This window comes from Leuresthes tenuis, unplaced genomic scaffold (assembly GCF_036924035.1).
Source record: "Leuresthes tenuis unplaced genomic scaffold, fLeuTen1.0.hap1 SCAF_3, whole genome shotgun sequence".
Taxonomy (NCBI): Eukaryota; Metazoa; Chordata; class Actinopteri; order Atheriniformes; family Atherinopsidae; genus Leuresthes; species Leuresthes tenuis.
In genome coordinates, this window is record NW_027325357.1 from 5,367,750 (window position 1) to 5,382,383 (window position 14,634).

A 14,634-nucleotide genomic window follows, 5' to 3' on the forward strand; every position below is an offset into this window, starting at 1 on the left:
TGACAGCTCAAAGCAAAGATTAGGCCACACTGTGTGTCTTTTTGATGTTGTATCTAATTACAACTGCTATATGGTGCTTAATATGAATTCAACATCTTTGTCATCCTTAAAACAACTCTCTGACATATTTCCTATTAATCCTGCTAACTCTCCACCTGTGTTTTAAAGATTCAGGGAAAGAAGGAGTTGCACCAAACAGTGTATTCAACGTTTGTTTTCACTCTCACTGAAAGTAAGCTTGGACATCAGTCATTTCCATCCACAAATGGCGGTTTATTTACATGTGTGAGGATGCGGGTTCAGCTGCAGCTCCATGGCTGGAGTTACTCTCATCCACGGAGACAAAGTCTCCAATCTGCCGCAATGGTTTTCCTCCTCAGTTGGTAGCAGAGCCGCGAGTGAAGGCACATCACCAGTTTCTGAGGTCACATTGTCTTTCAGGATGTCCTGCTGTCTTTCTGCCTCCATCCTCCACATCTTGACTTCCATTTAGTTTCAGCTTCTCATCCGTGGCCTCTTGTTTCAATAAATAAGGTCAACCGTCAAACTGAAATGACCTGCTCCTTGAATCGTGATGGTCCACTGCTTAATCCACCATAAGCTGCTGAGCTTCCAGAAACTTCCACATGTAAAACAAACCAGTGATTTGCACAGATGAACATATGGATGATAAAGTCACCAGGAAAGTATCCCTTTTCTTTCTTTTGTTTAATTTAAGTTGGAATAAAAGAAGTTTTTGCCCCAACATCCATTTTTCTACACTGTTTGTTTTAAAGATTAACAAAGACGTTCAGTGCAGAGTTCAGATGAAATCTTAAGTATTAAATACTACTACAAATGTAAATGGTACCTGCATTTGTACTGGGCATCACTGGGCCTTAACAAGTGTTGGAAAGAGATCGTTAATAATTGAACATAAAAAATCAAGATGGAGCTAAATTTTCCAGCCACTCTTTTAAGGGGGAGTGAAGGAGTGGAAGACATGCTGTACTCTAGTCGTGCATGAAAGTCCTTTGTCCTCCTCCAGACCGTGCATGCTGTCCTGCTCAGGTGGGGGCAACAATTTCCCACCGGCTGACAAACAATGCTTCGAGGACATCAGGTCTATTGTATAAACTTCAGACAGTCAACGTTTGAATGGGAGATCCTGAACTATGAGGCGTTTCTTTAAAAAATATACTCCAGAAACTCTAAATGTTTGGGTATCAGGTGAAATATGTGCATTAAACACAATTCAGCCATTTTTACTGTTGCTTTGTTTTTATGTATTCATCCCTATAAACTGACTAATCAGCCATAAATAAATAAAGAACAATAATAATCCTATGATAAATAAATAATGAAACAATAATAACTTACAATGATAAAAGGTTTAGATATAAAGTAACAAAAGAAACACCCACAGGACAGCAGAGACTCAGCAGGGTTGGTGGGTTTTATTCCGGTGAATGTTATTCTGATTATTAATGAGGTGCATCCAGGGATGCGCTGAACATCAAACTCACCCGGTAGTAAACAAACAGACAGCAACCCATCATCAGGATCAGATTTGCTCCTCAGAACAGTTCAAGTATTGATTAACTCTCTCCTGCTGCTCCTGCTCCTCCTCCTCTTCTTTCCTCTTCCTCCAGGTCACCTTCTTTTTACCCCAAAGTCACATCAGCTCTCCTTTCTGTTCCCCTTCATATGCCAGCCAACACTTGCAGTAACTTCTCCTTTATCCCTCTCACCTCTTTTGAATCACCTCCTGCACAGTCACATTGTGTTCCACCTCATTTGTCTCCTTTAAACTGGACACTTGGGTCTCTTCTCCCTCCAGTTTGTCCTTTCAAAAGCCACTTCTTCTCCACGACCTCTGTCCACCGCTGTCTGCTCCTTCACCTCCTCAGTCACAGTCTCCTCAGCTTCACCACCTTCCTGAGTGGATCTACAGACCCTCAGGAACAGGAACCCTTCACAATGTGTGTGTGTATGTGTGTGACCGCTCGGTTCCCACTGGACAAACAGGAAGTGACGGCCGTCGGGGGAAACAACTGTCTATAATTAGGAGCTACAGGAGACACCGTGACACCAGAGGTAAAACACGAGCAGAAAAACAGTAAGAATTGTTTTATTAATCTCATGGAAATTAAGAGAGTTACAACATATTAAACTTCAAAACAAACTGACTTTTATGTCAATGCACAGTTCAAAAGTGCAAATATTTGCTACTTTACATTATATCATAAATAGATGAGCTATATGGGGCAGCTTGAGCTTTGAGAAGTTGTAATAATTGTTTTTTTTCCTACTTTTTTGCCAGAGATTCTACTTATCAAATGGATTATCAAACAATATTTAACAGATTATGTATTAGCTGCCATCCTCAAGCAGAGGTAATTATCAGTCTGAACGCTGCGTTCCACCACATGTCATTATGCCAACATGCTATACTAATAAACAATGTTTATATAGCAACTTTCAGAAGAGTTAGAAGTTCCATCCATCCATTTTCTGTACCCACTAAATCCAAAACAGGGTCACGGGGGGCTGGAGTCTATACCAGCTGTCATTGGGCGAGAGGCAGGGTGCACCCTGGACAGGTTGCCAGTCCATCACAGGGTCACACTCACACTCACTCCTAAGGGCAATTTTAGAGACACCAATTAACCTAACATGCATTTGGACAGTGGGAGGGTTAGGGATAGGGTTAGAGTACTGGAGTACCCAGAGAGAACCCACGCATACACGGGGAGAACATGCAGACTCCAGACAGAAAGGCTCCAGCTTTGTGCATGGATTGTACCTGGATGTATCCAGGATTTGAACCTGGAACCCTCTCGCTGTGAGGCGAGGCGACGGTGCTAACCACCATATCACCGTGCAGCGCTTCAGATAGAAAAATCAATCTTAAAACCAATAATATCAAAGAAAAAGAGATTTAAGAGATTTTTTTATGAAAAACATAAAAAAAACACATCAACCTTTAACTAAACCATTAAAAAAACATGTTAAAGCAGTGGACAGATAGCTTTAACATTTGGTAATGAGGATTAGAAATGGACTGAGATATGATTTCAGAGGCTGATCCTGCAGGGAAAGAGTAAAACACTATCCTGAAGTCAAAATTCAGGGTCTATGCATAAAAAAGACAGCTGCAGAACAAGCGAAACAAACCAACACATGACGTCAACTTCACAATCTCTATAGACTGAGTGTGAAGAGATTGTGTTTTTATAATCAGGGTGACTACTTTCAGGGTGTACCAGCGAGTTCCAGCTCAGCCGTTTTCTGGCTTTACTTTGGCCATATCTAAATCTATATCTAAATCTAATCATACACTCAAAATCTAATACAAACCTGCTGAAGGGAAATTTCAGTTGTTTAATGTTGTCAAATGAAAAGAAGGTGATATTCTACATTTGTCTGCTCAACACAAGGATTTTCCCGGAGTTGTATGTGACTCGGTGATGCTGTGATATTGAACGGGCGGGGCGGAGCTCTGAGACTCCACTGCACAAGTTTAACCCCTGCATCCACCTGTTCTAATCCCAGATTGTAAAATATTGGGGTGTATTTTCATGTACAGACCATCCACACACCCACAGCTATAGTACATTTGTCTCATTTTGGAGCCCCTAAGCCTGAAACAAAAAGGACAGATGTGTGAAACAAAAGGCACATTCCCACTGTAGGAACCTTTTGCAGTTCCTATAACCTTTTCAGGAACAGGGACGTTTTTTGGCTGATTTGGACATACAGGAACTCGAGACCACGGCCCTCAGTTCCTAGAACCATTTTAGCTTCTTCTCTGAGGTCTTTTCTGGGTTCCATAGGAACACATATGACGTAGGTGTTTGGTAGCTCCGCTCCTTGTCTGAAATGTTTACTCATACGACACGGACACAACCAGCGCATGTTTAATAAGTTAAACTGAGTTGTCGTCTCCTTTGTCTGCGGCGCTCTGCTCTCCTTCTTTCCTTCATGAAACGAAGAAGTATCGCCCGCTGCTGGATTCTTTGTCTCCTGACTCTCGCTGTGAGCTCTTCCAGCCTCCATCTTAGACGCCTGATGTGATCGTCCATGATTAATATCACCGTCATGCAGACCGTGAACACGGTGGCCTCCTCACTCTCCATGTTAGCTTCTTGGTGGTGTTGTTTTCTTCTCTCCTTACTTTTTGCAGGTTTTGTTTTGTTGTTGAGTGGCGCTAAAGTAACACGTCTGTCTCAGACGGCTGCGACACATCAGTCCCTGTCAAGGTCCCTGACTCATGTGCGAATGCAAAATGAAACAGTTCCCCTGGGGAAGGACAGTTCTAATAACTAAATTCGAGGTGGACAGTTCTTAGAACTCTCTGTCCGAATGCGCCTATTGTCTACAAAACTAGTTTTACAGATACACACATTTAAGGACAGGAGTTCAAAATTACGGTGTTTTCAAGTACACCTTTTTGAGTGTCTTAATAATTCATATAACCAGTGTCACATTAGAGTACGAGTGTAGCGTTCTGGATTAATGAAGGTTTGTTCTTACCCCTCTGAGGGACCAGCCGTCAGGAGACAGAAGAGAGAAGGAGGAAGTTTTCCTCTGTAGCTTCGGCCTGAGGAAAGAAAAAATGGAGGGAAAGTAGAAGAAAGAGGGAAAAGACAGTTTAATTTACATGTGCAAGGAGCATCCTGAATGGACTACTGGACCAACATGATTAGTACATAGTGAAAATAACATGAAAATAACTCGACAGCCTCAGTTCGCACACTGGACTGTAAGCATGTTTCCATATTTTATCACAAAATCTTGATTTTACAAGTTAAATAAAGATTAAATACAATTTAAATAATGAACGATGAGATCATCTTTAGTCTTAGATTTTTTTTAACTGTGCATCTTTGTTAACATGAAGTCTTTTTGACTATTTTTTATTTCATTTTTACTATAGACTATTGACACGTGATGCACACAACTCTTAAATGTTCAGCATCTCTTTCCCTGTCTTAACTGCTTTTGTTTATTTCTGAGTTCATTTCTCTGAAAGGTATGCTTTCCTGTCTCATTTCACACATCCCTTGAGGTTTTTTCTCTCATAATATTGTAAATTATGGCTTCTTCTCAGACACTGCTGTACCTGGAGCAAACTGCATTTTTATTCTTCTTTGAGATCCAAATGTAATTGTTATGGTCTACATTAACATCTGGGAGAAAGAGCCAGGATTCATGTGCAGCTTGACACAATCAACTCTGGAAAAATGAGGCTCAGAGAATAAAGTTTGAAAAGTGCTTCACCTGGTGGTTTATTCTGGTCAGCACACTCTGACAAATCCCCGAACAGGATAAAAGATCCAGTGGTGGTTTTCAACAAGCAAGTACTCTTTATTTTATAGACACATTTTTAAGTAGCTAATCCTAACTATTTGATAAATATGATGCATATATTGATATATACAGAGATCTATCACGTGAGACTGCAATATGTTTACTGTCGAAACAACCACTAAACTACCACCTAAGCACAAAAAATGTCCCTAACCTCCTTAATCCATAATACCACCTATAACTGAGAGAGTAAACACCACGAACAGGCAAAGAAAGCTTAGAAAATGATGGATAAATGGTCTGTTTGTGAGCTCGACTCTCAAGTAGACAGATATTACTGAGAGTGAAAGCAGTCCAATGCTGTTTCCCTCCTTAACATGACTTCATATAATAAACAGTGAATTAGCACCTAACTAACCAACTATGCTATCTACTGTGACATATTATACCTTCTTTTTCCCAAAAATGCAACATTACCAAGAATTGAACTTCTCATTTAAAGTAGTTTTTTGATTTAATTCACACAAACTCGTGTCTGTTTGCTTGGTTTGACGTGAATGCTGGTAATCAACACCTTCACAACACACATCCCCAGCTTGTCTGATTAATAACTAAATTTACACATATCGCCTTACATAACCTTCAAGAGTCTGTGTAAAGCAGTGTGGCTCAATGATCGGGACTGCAGCAAAATATATGATTTTCATTGTGTGATTATTGTGAAAAAAAGCATAACAATATCATATATCAGATAGCAATATATTGCTATCCGACCGCTTAGTTCAGCTCAGTTTGAGGCGAGCTACACCCTGAACAGGTCCACACAGACACACAACCACACACACTTCTGACAGATTCATACAAGTACAAAAAACCCAGTCTGCATTCAGTAATGTTTTCATTTCATCAGCTGAGTTCAAATCACAACATCATCATATATGTATCAACATGACATCGATATTATAAAAAAATTAATTGAATCCCGTTTATGACTTTTATTTATTTAGAGTGATCAAAGAGATTTCTTAAGATTGAAAGTAATCTATTAAAACACATCAAATATTGTATAGTGTGAAACTAGGCAGATTAAATGACTTAAAATGTAGGTGATTTGTACATAATGTACATAACTGTTATAACCCTGCTCAGTCAGGGGAAAGAGAGGTAATATTAAACCAGCTGGTTTATGCAAACAGAACCTGTGGGTGTTAACAAACCAAAGACACTAACTAAAAATAGAGTAGCACATAAAAGAATTCAGTTAGCTACTTTAGCATAAATTCAAAGGGTAACACCCCAGGTCCTATCTAAGCCTGGCTCTGCCTCTCTTAACAAATTATCCTCTAAGGTTGCACTAGAATCGAATGTTGCCTTTAAAGCTTGCAGCCCAACAAGGGTAAGCAATGCTAAAACAAATATACTGAGGCCTTAATGTGTTCCTTAAGTACAAGGAACCATCAAAAACTACAAAGACAAAACCTGGTTCAGTGGCAAGCTGCCCTGATCAGTGGAAAACACCAGGCTTAAAAAAAGTTATGGTGCTCCAGGGATTGGTGGATCAGGGTCCAGAACAGCCCAGTGGGTGCTTCCAGTATGGAAGGTGGGAGGAGTCAGGACAATCCAGCCAATCCTGAACGGCAACGGCACAGCTGAGTCAGCAGACCAGCTCACGCAACAACACACACACACACACACTCCCCACACACACACACCCACACACACACAATCTGCATACCAGAATAAGCCATGGCCCTTAACAATAATACATAAACCTGGTTACTATCAGTTCTAATTGTATTAGCTCTATTGGTCATGTTGCAAAGTTACTGACAAATGGACATCAGAAAAACTTTATCATGTTTTATGTGTTTTACGGATGGAAATTTGTTGTCCAATCAAGATTATCAACACCTAAAAATTGGGCCTAAATATTTCTGAGAGTGAACTTTTAATTTCCCGAATGTGATATTTTACGATTTACATTTTGAGTTGGGAGCAGCAGTAAAACCAAATGATGGGCAAGATGTCAGAAGCACAGAGTCTTAACCATCCTGCTTTTTATTCCTTTTATCTGTGAAGCTGAGTTTTTTCAGCCTGGTCTGTCTTACGTAACCGTTTCAAGCCGGTTTTAGATGTGCACTCATCATGCAGCGCCACAGGGAAGCGAAGCGTCCTATCATTTCACTTTCATGCAGCAGCAGGACAAGCCCAGACATAACAGTCAGTCTCCGAGAAAAATCTTCAGACATAACAAGAACAAGAAGGAATCCTACGACTCAATCAACATCAAACTGTACCCAAAAGAAAAAGGGGCTCCCACTAAATACGAGTCTGATGAAGTCATTTTTTACTTCACTGCTCAACGTTAAAAGTCAAGTCAAGTTTATTTGTATGGCACATTTAATGTGCAAAACAATTCAAAGTGCTTTACATAAAATAAAAGCATTGCAGCGGGGAGCGGAAGAAGCATTAAAAACACATGAAAGAATATAAAGAGAAAGAAATAAAATAATTTAAATCAAACTAAAATGAATAAAAACAAGCAACAGTCTTGATAAGTTAAAAGATAGCGTGCAGATTTCATGCATAGACACATGAGAAAAGAAATGTTTTTAACCTGGATTTAAAAATGTCTGCATTTGGTGACAGTTTAATCTCCTCTGGCAGTTTGTTCCACTTGTTTGCAGCATAGCAGCTAAATGCTGCTTCTCCAGGTTTAGTCTGGACTCTGGACTGGACCAGCTGACCTGAGTCCTTGGATCTAAGAGCTCTGCTGGGTTTATATTCTCTGAACATATCACAGATGTAAACCATCAGCAGGCTTTTAAAATCTATTCTGTGACTGACTGGAAGCCAGAGTAAAGCCTTTAAAACTGGTTTGATGTGTTCAGATCTCTTAGTCCTGGTTAAAACTTTAGCAGCAGCGTTCTGGATGAGCTGCAGATGTTTAATGCTCTTTTTGAGGAAGTCCAGTTAAAAGACCATTACAGTAATCGAGTCTACTGGAGATGAATGCAAAGATGAGTTTCTCCCGGGCTTTCTGGGAGAGAAAACCTTTAAAACTGCACTTCAGTTTTAGCTTGTGCACAGCTCTGTATGCGATCATCATAAACTGCTGCAGCTGCATCATCCCTCCTGCTTTGAAGCAATTGGGTTTGGTTGAAGCAATAAAATCACCAAACCAATGCCAGAGGAAAATTTGAACTGCACACACTGCTGTTGGCAGGAAAATTAGGAGCAGCTGTAAGACAACAACTCTGACTTCAACTCTGAGTTTGGACACGATACTTTTTCTTAATCTGATGCCACTTAAAACCATACAACCAATTAAGAATTTACATTAAAGAGGGTTCAGTTAAAGACCTGAGCTTCTTTGGTTGTTGATGGGTGAAAATAGGACATTTGTTTGTTTTTTTAAATTTCTTTTAAATCAACCAACCAGCAAAAAGCAGAAAATGATCCTGACAGGTAGAACCTGAAGCTTTGCTGCTTCTTCTTCCTGTGTTGTGTGCTCGTTTATGTATGAACTGTACGTGTGTTAATGTCTGTCTTTAAGCGTGTGACTCATTCATTCCTGGGAGTTGCTTTTTCCAAAAGTACAATTCATCCCACCCTGGATGCACTCACTCACACACACACACACATTTGTGTTTCCATAACTTCAGAGGACACTACTCTGACTGAAATTCACCTCCTAGTTTCTTACACAGATTTACACCCAAACTGTAACCGCTGCTCCCCTGATCCTCACTGCAGCGTCAAAACGAGTCTACCAAAATCTTTCTGTCTTTCTGTCACCAGAGCTTCATAAGATCTCTCAGATCAGATCAGATCAGATCAGATCAGAGGTGTGTTTGCCTGCAGGCTTCTTTCCCCTCTCTGTTCATAAGTTTACACTCCATCTGCTTTTAATACTCCTTCATCCCTCTTTAAATGTCTTCATCTTTCTCAGTTTCAGTCGCTTCACTGTAAACAAAGCGACTCAAACAAATACGTTGATCCAACCGACAAGCCTTATTGTCCAAAGAATAAACATTAGAGATAAAGTTGAGCCACTGACATGGTGATTCTAGGCCGTGGAAACAAACTGGAGTTTACTTTCACTCAGTCTCTCAGGCACTGTAAGGCTGCAGAGAGAACTCACCAGGGGACCAGATGTTTACCAAGCTGTAACTAAAAATAGTTAATAGGAGAGAAAATTCACTATTTCCTTCTGTTTGAGAACATTTGCACAAAAGAGAAGAAACCAACAGTGTGAGAAAAATGAACCAACACGTCTGTTTTCATAGTTTTGGGGCTAAAGCAGAGACAGAGACAGAGAACTGAAATAAACTGACATGTTTGACGATAACAAAAACAGCTGTTTATTAAACTGAGAAGCTCGAGTATTCCGCCGAACTGAGAAAAAGACAAAGGAAAATAAAACTAAAACAAACTTCAAACTACGGTTCTGTGACTTTCAGAATGATTACAATAATAAAAAAAAACCACAACATGATGTTACCTCAGGCAGATGGGAAGATATCATTTCCTGCTGAAGAAAAACATGGTCTGAACATGGTCTGAGGGCATCACTCAGGAAATAGCAGAGGAAATGTTGCTCCACATGTTACAGGACAAGTTCAATAATCCGCAATAACCAGCTGATCTCAGGACTGATCTTAAACCTTTTGTTGTTCCACCAACAAAAAAATAAAAGTGAAATCAGTAAACTACTGTCATTTCAGTTTCATTCTAAGAAACACATACCTCTTGTTCTGTAAAAGGAGCAGATCAGCTTGTAAGTAATAAAATTTGAAGTTAGCATGAGCGTTCTGTTAGCTTAGCAAAGCATAAAGGCAAAAAAAGCCAGTAGACTGAGCCATGGTACCACCATGTCTCCAGTTTCACTCTGGAGTAAAGCGAGCCTTTCACATTTTTAGCTACAAAGATCATTTCTCCTATACGTTTCAAAGGACAGATGCACGCATCTATTACTATCAACAGAAACTTCATGGTCCAAAACAAAAGGAACCAAAACTGGTCCTAAATGTCCATCAGGGGAAAGCCAGACCAGCGATGACTGTGGCCTTTTTGTCTGAGACCTTTTCAGTGGAAGAACCTGGTCCTTTTTGGTGCTGGGACCCACAGACACTAACATGCACATGTGGCGGCTTGGCTTCCACAGCACACTCACAGCAAAGAAGCTCAGATTAGATCACACACAAGCAACCAGTTGCTTGATTTTGGCATGTTTTCATCATCTGAAATATAAAAATCAGGGCTGAGACTCGATTAAAAAAATTAATCTAATTAATTAGAGGCTTTGTAATTAATGAATTGAAATTAATCACATTTTTAATCACATATAAATATTTGACCTGAGAACAGTGAGAAGCTATTTTTTTCACATGGATTGTAGAATACCATTGAATAATGACTGAATGCATAAGCTTAAGCAACAAAACATTGTTTATTTTTTTCAAGGTGGTACTTAACCAACCGTGCTCTTATCGACGCTTCCATCCATCCGTCAGTTTTTATTTTTATTTTCTTATGCCTTTTAATGGACAGGACAGATAAAAAGAGACAGAAAGCAGAGAGAGGGGGAATGATACGCAGTAAAAGGCCGTCCGAAGCGGGATTCGAACCGGGGCCAACTGCAGCGAGGACTGTAGCCTCTATCCACGGGGCGCCTGCACAACCCACGACTACGCTACCGACCATCCCAGCCGTCTGTTTTTTAAACAAAAATTTCCCGTCCACGGAGCCAACCAAAGCGTTCTCATCAGCTTCTTCGCTCATGTTTGACTATTGTTCACTGTGGTTTGTTGTTGTCTGAAGTCATGATCGTTAGTCGGTGCTCCAGTATAATCGGTATGCCTGAAACTCATCCAGTGAGAAGCATCGCCCTCGGTGCAAAAATAAGAGGGATTAAAAGGCGTTCATTTTTTAAAGCGTCACTTTTTGTGTAATTAATTAATATTAATTAACGCGTTAAAGTCCCGGTCTTTTTTATAACTGAACTGCTGAGCACTGGTGCAATATGAGTGCAGCAAAGACACATCTAACAAACCTGTATGGGACATTTTCATGTAAATACAGTATATAGCAAAATGACATCAAGATGTATTAATCTACCTCTGGGAGATCAAGAAAACAGACACATTTCCCAAAATGTCGAGCTATCCCTTTAAGGAAAAAATGTTTGAACTGACCAAGACGACACACACCTGCAGACATAACGCCTCCTGAAACCAGCAGGGCAGCATATTGTTGGTGGAAACTTGATGATTAGGTAAAGAACAAAGCAGAAAAGCTGTTTTCACCTGAACAACATTTCATCATTGATGCCTGACAGCAGGACCACATTCCTGCAGAGATCAACAACGGGTCACCAAACAGTCACATCTGCTCATGTTGAGCTGTATGAGCGCTCGAAACATCATTAATCTATAAGTTTACAACCAGTTAATCAAGTGATCCTATACTGGGACCTTAACATGTGAACTCATTTGTGTGATTTAAACTGAACTTTTACTGTGTAAAAATGAAAAACTGCATTTTCCCTCCAGCTACCTCCTGTCGGTACAGTCCTCTGTGGTGCTCGTGTGCGACTGATCACCGTCTCTGACACAGAAATATTGAATACGTTTAGGAGGTAACATCACATGTAGAAAATCTGATCAACATTGTTCTTTAAATCTTCTGCTGATTGTACTAAAGCTAAAAATGCCAAGTTAGTTTGGATTTAATTGGTGCTCCAGCCTTACTCCACAGGAATGGAAGTATTATTTTATTTTAGTAAAAGTTCTTATACTGTACGCCAACAGCTATCATATATCTAAAAATATGTCAATATAATCAGGCAAAAGAAAATATCACCCCACCTGTGACCGATTACAGAATACGTCTAATTGTGAATTAATGTGTCAGTGCAGCTAAATTTGAATAATTCTGTGTTAAATCACAGTTATTTTTGTTCATTCTATCTTTATCAATAAACTAGTTGTTGAAAATATTGCCTTTCTGATATTCCTGCTGTGTCCTCATAAGAGCTCCAAGCTTGATCTTTTCATCAAAGGAAGAAATGGTTTAACTTTCCTCGTTTCTCTCCCTCTTGTTCCTGCTCTGCATCCTAGACGTCTCCTCTTAAACTCATCTGGATCTGGGGTCTTATAATCCAGGCATTACTCGGGCTTTGGATAGCTCAGTCAGCTTGCTCCAACACACAAACAATCTTCCCGTTGCCATGGAATAAAGCTTTAAAGAGCTACTCGAAGACCAAGGAATGGATTTACCTCCACAGTCACCTGACCTCAACTTCATTGAACATTTATGCTCTCAAAAACAGAAAACCCAACATTCCTGACTTGGAAAGAAGCTCTTAAGAACAACAGATCTTACTGGAATAACATCAGCTTCAGTTTACCATCATGGAGGTTTAAGGGGGTATGGCACAAAACCAGAGGGCAAGACTTTAAATGTGAACTTACTTCCATCCCACTACAGTAGAGATTTGGTTTCTGATGCAGCGGCATTTGCACAAAACAACAGCTAAAGCTGATTCCATACCTCACAGATGACAGTGGGAGGGTCAGTTTGAGGAGTAAAGCTTTGGGAGGACATACTGAGGGTTTCAAAACACTGTTAGGGCACAAGGCCAGTGCAAAGCAGGTCCTCACAAATATACAAGTACCACCATGTGTGTGTGACCGGCTTTGTGAGGACCACATTTAGTTGTTCTGACCTGGTTTAAAGGTTTCAGGTCAGTATCAGGTCTTTGCTTGGGTGTTGATGTATCTGTATTATGTCAACGAGGGTCCTCACAGAGATATTAGTGCCAGCATGTGTGTGTCTGCAGAGATTAAAGGTCACTGTGAGACGATTTTATGACTCACAAGGCAGCATTAAAACTTCATTTCTGTCTGTTTTCTCTCTGCTTCAATGTGTGTTTTTACAGTTTTTAAACACTGTAGACAAACTCGGGGTGTAACAAGTGAAGGGCTTAACTCTTAAAACCCCGTTTTCAAAGTTTTACTATTTTTTTCTTTATGTAAAAGTGAATAAAACAAAGTTCCTGCATCACTGAGCAGCTTATTCTCACCTTGAACCCCGCTGACATCCATCACCTGCCTGCATCGGACAGCAGCTCCTCCCAACGATCCGAAAACAGACCCACAATCAACTGATCTGAAAAAACAAACACACGCACCGAAACCGCAGCTTCCGGGTGCTGTCACCGCACAGGTGAGTAAGAACAAGAAAGTTTCCCTTCCAAAAGCGAGAAAAAGCTCAACTTTAACGCGAAGATTCAGCTGAACAACTCTTAAAGAGTCGCTGTGATTCCTTAATCCTCCTTCCTTCAAATGTTAAATTCCAGTTAGAGCAAGGTCTCCTACTTCCGGGTACACCTTCAAAACAAAGACCCTGGCTCATGTTTACATCAAAGATCTGTTATAGTGGATATTACATGTAGCACAGACCTTTTACAATTAACAATTAATGGCTTATTTAACAGTTTCTGATCAGTAAACTTATCGAGAAGAATCTAATATATTAATCATGTGAGCAGCTTTTAGAATTGATTATAATTCAAATCTCTACTCAATGACAACCCAGCGACCTTAAGAAACCTTGCAAAAGGTTCCTGAAATGTTCTGTTTGCTGGAAAATTACTAATTCACCAAAAAACCAATTATTTTTTACACCAACACGTTTTGTCATCGTACTTTGATTTGAATGATGGTATAAGAGAGGCTGGAGCACCAATAAAATCACGTCTGAGAGGGTGATCAGCAAATCCTCTGATTTGAATTATAGATCACTGTTTTAATTTAAAAAAAAGTTTCAGTAAAACTTTACTGCTTAAACACAATTAAGCATTTATATGATATTAAATTCATTTAATATCATATATTCGATTTATTCAGTTATAACAAATATAGAAGTTCATCTGATTGATCTGACTACACCTTCCTAAAATAAAAAACTATTTTGAGTTATCTCTCTATTTTGAGTTATCTCTCTATTTTGAGTTAATCTCAAGAGAACGGACTTTAATTACTGTTTTATTAATCATTTATTATCATTGGTTACAAGTAGACTGCTACTGCTTCCTGATTACAAAGCAAGTGTGTGTTGTTGACATATGGTCTACTCAAAGATTTATGCTTATTAGTAACTTTTATTTCAAAGCTTCTTGGCATGACATGTGTCAGAGGGGGAGAATAATGATATGGGTCTCAGGCTGGGACTCGAAACCAGGTCGTCTACACAGAGGCGCTTTGGCCTCTGCACACGGGGCACCAGCTCAAGCAGTTATCTGTCACCCTTTATGGTTTTATTTTGGAGGGAAGTCGT

General features: G+C 39.8%; 1 protein-coding gene across 2 annotated transcripts in view; it reads right to left on the minus strand.

Annotated features, from left to right (window-relative positions):
* arhgef3 (Rho guanine nucleotide exchange factor (GEF) 3) overlaps nt 1–13,636 on the minus strand; it is a 39,884-nt gene extending 26,248 nt beyond the window's left edge. The window contains exons 1-2 of one of the 2 annotated variants that reach the window (XM_072381504.1): nt 13,379–13,636; nt 4,516–4,582 (exon numbers count right to left, since the gene is read on the minus strand). In XM_072381504.1, coding sequence (XP_072237605.1) covers nt 4,516–4,582; nt 13,379–13,413 — 102 coding nt within the window. In that variant the 5' untranslated portion in view covers nt 13,414–13,636. Of the gene's footprint in view, nt 1–1,505; nt 2,040–4,515; nt 4,583–13,378 lie in introns of those variants that run through there. The other variant, XM_072381506.1, reaches the window with a different exon arrangement.
* Between the last annotated feature and the right edge of the window lie 998 nt (nt 13,637–14,634).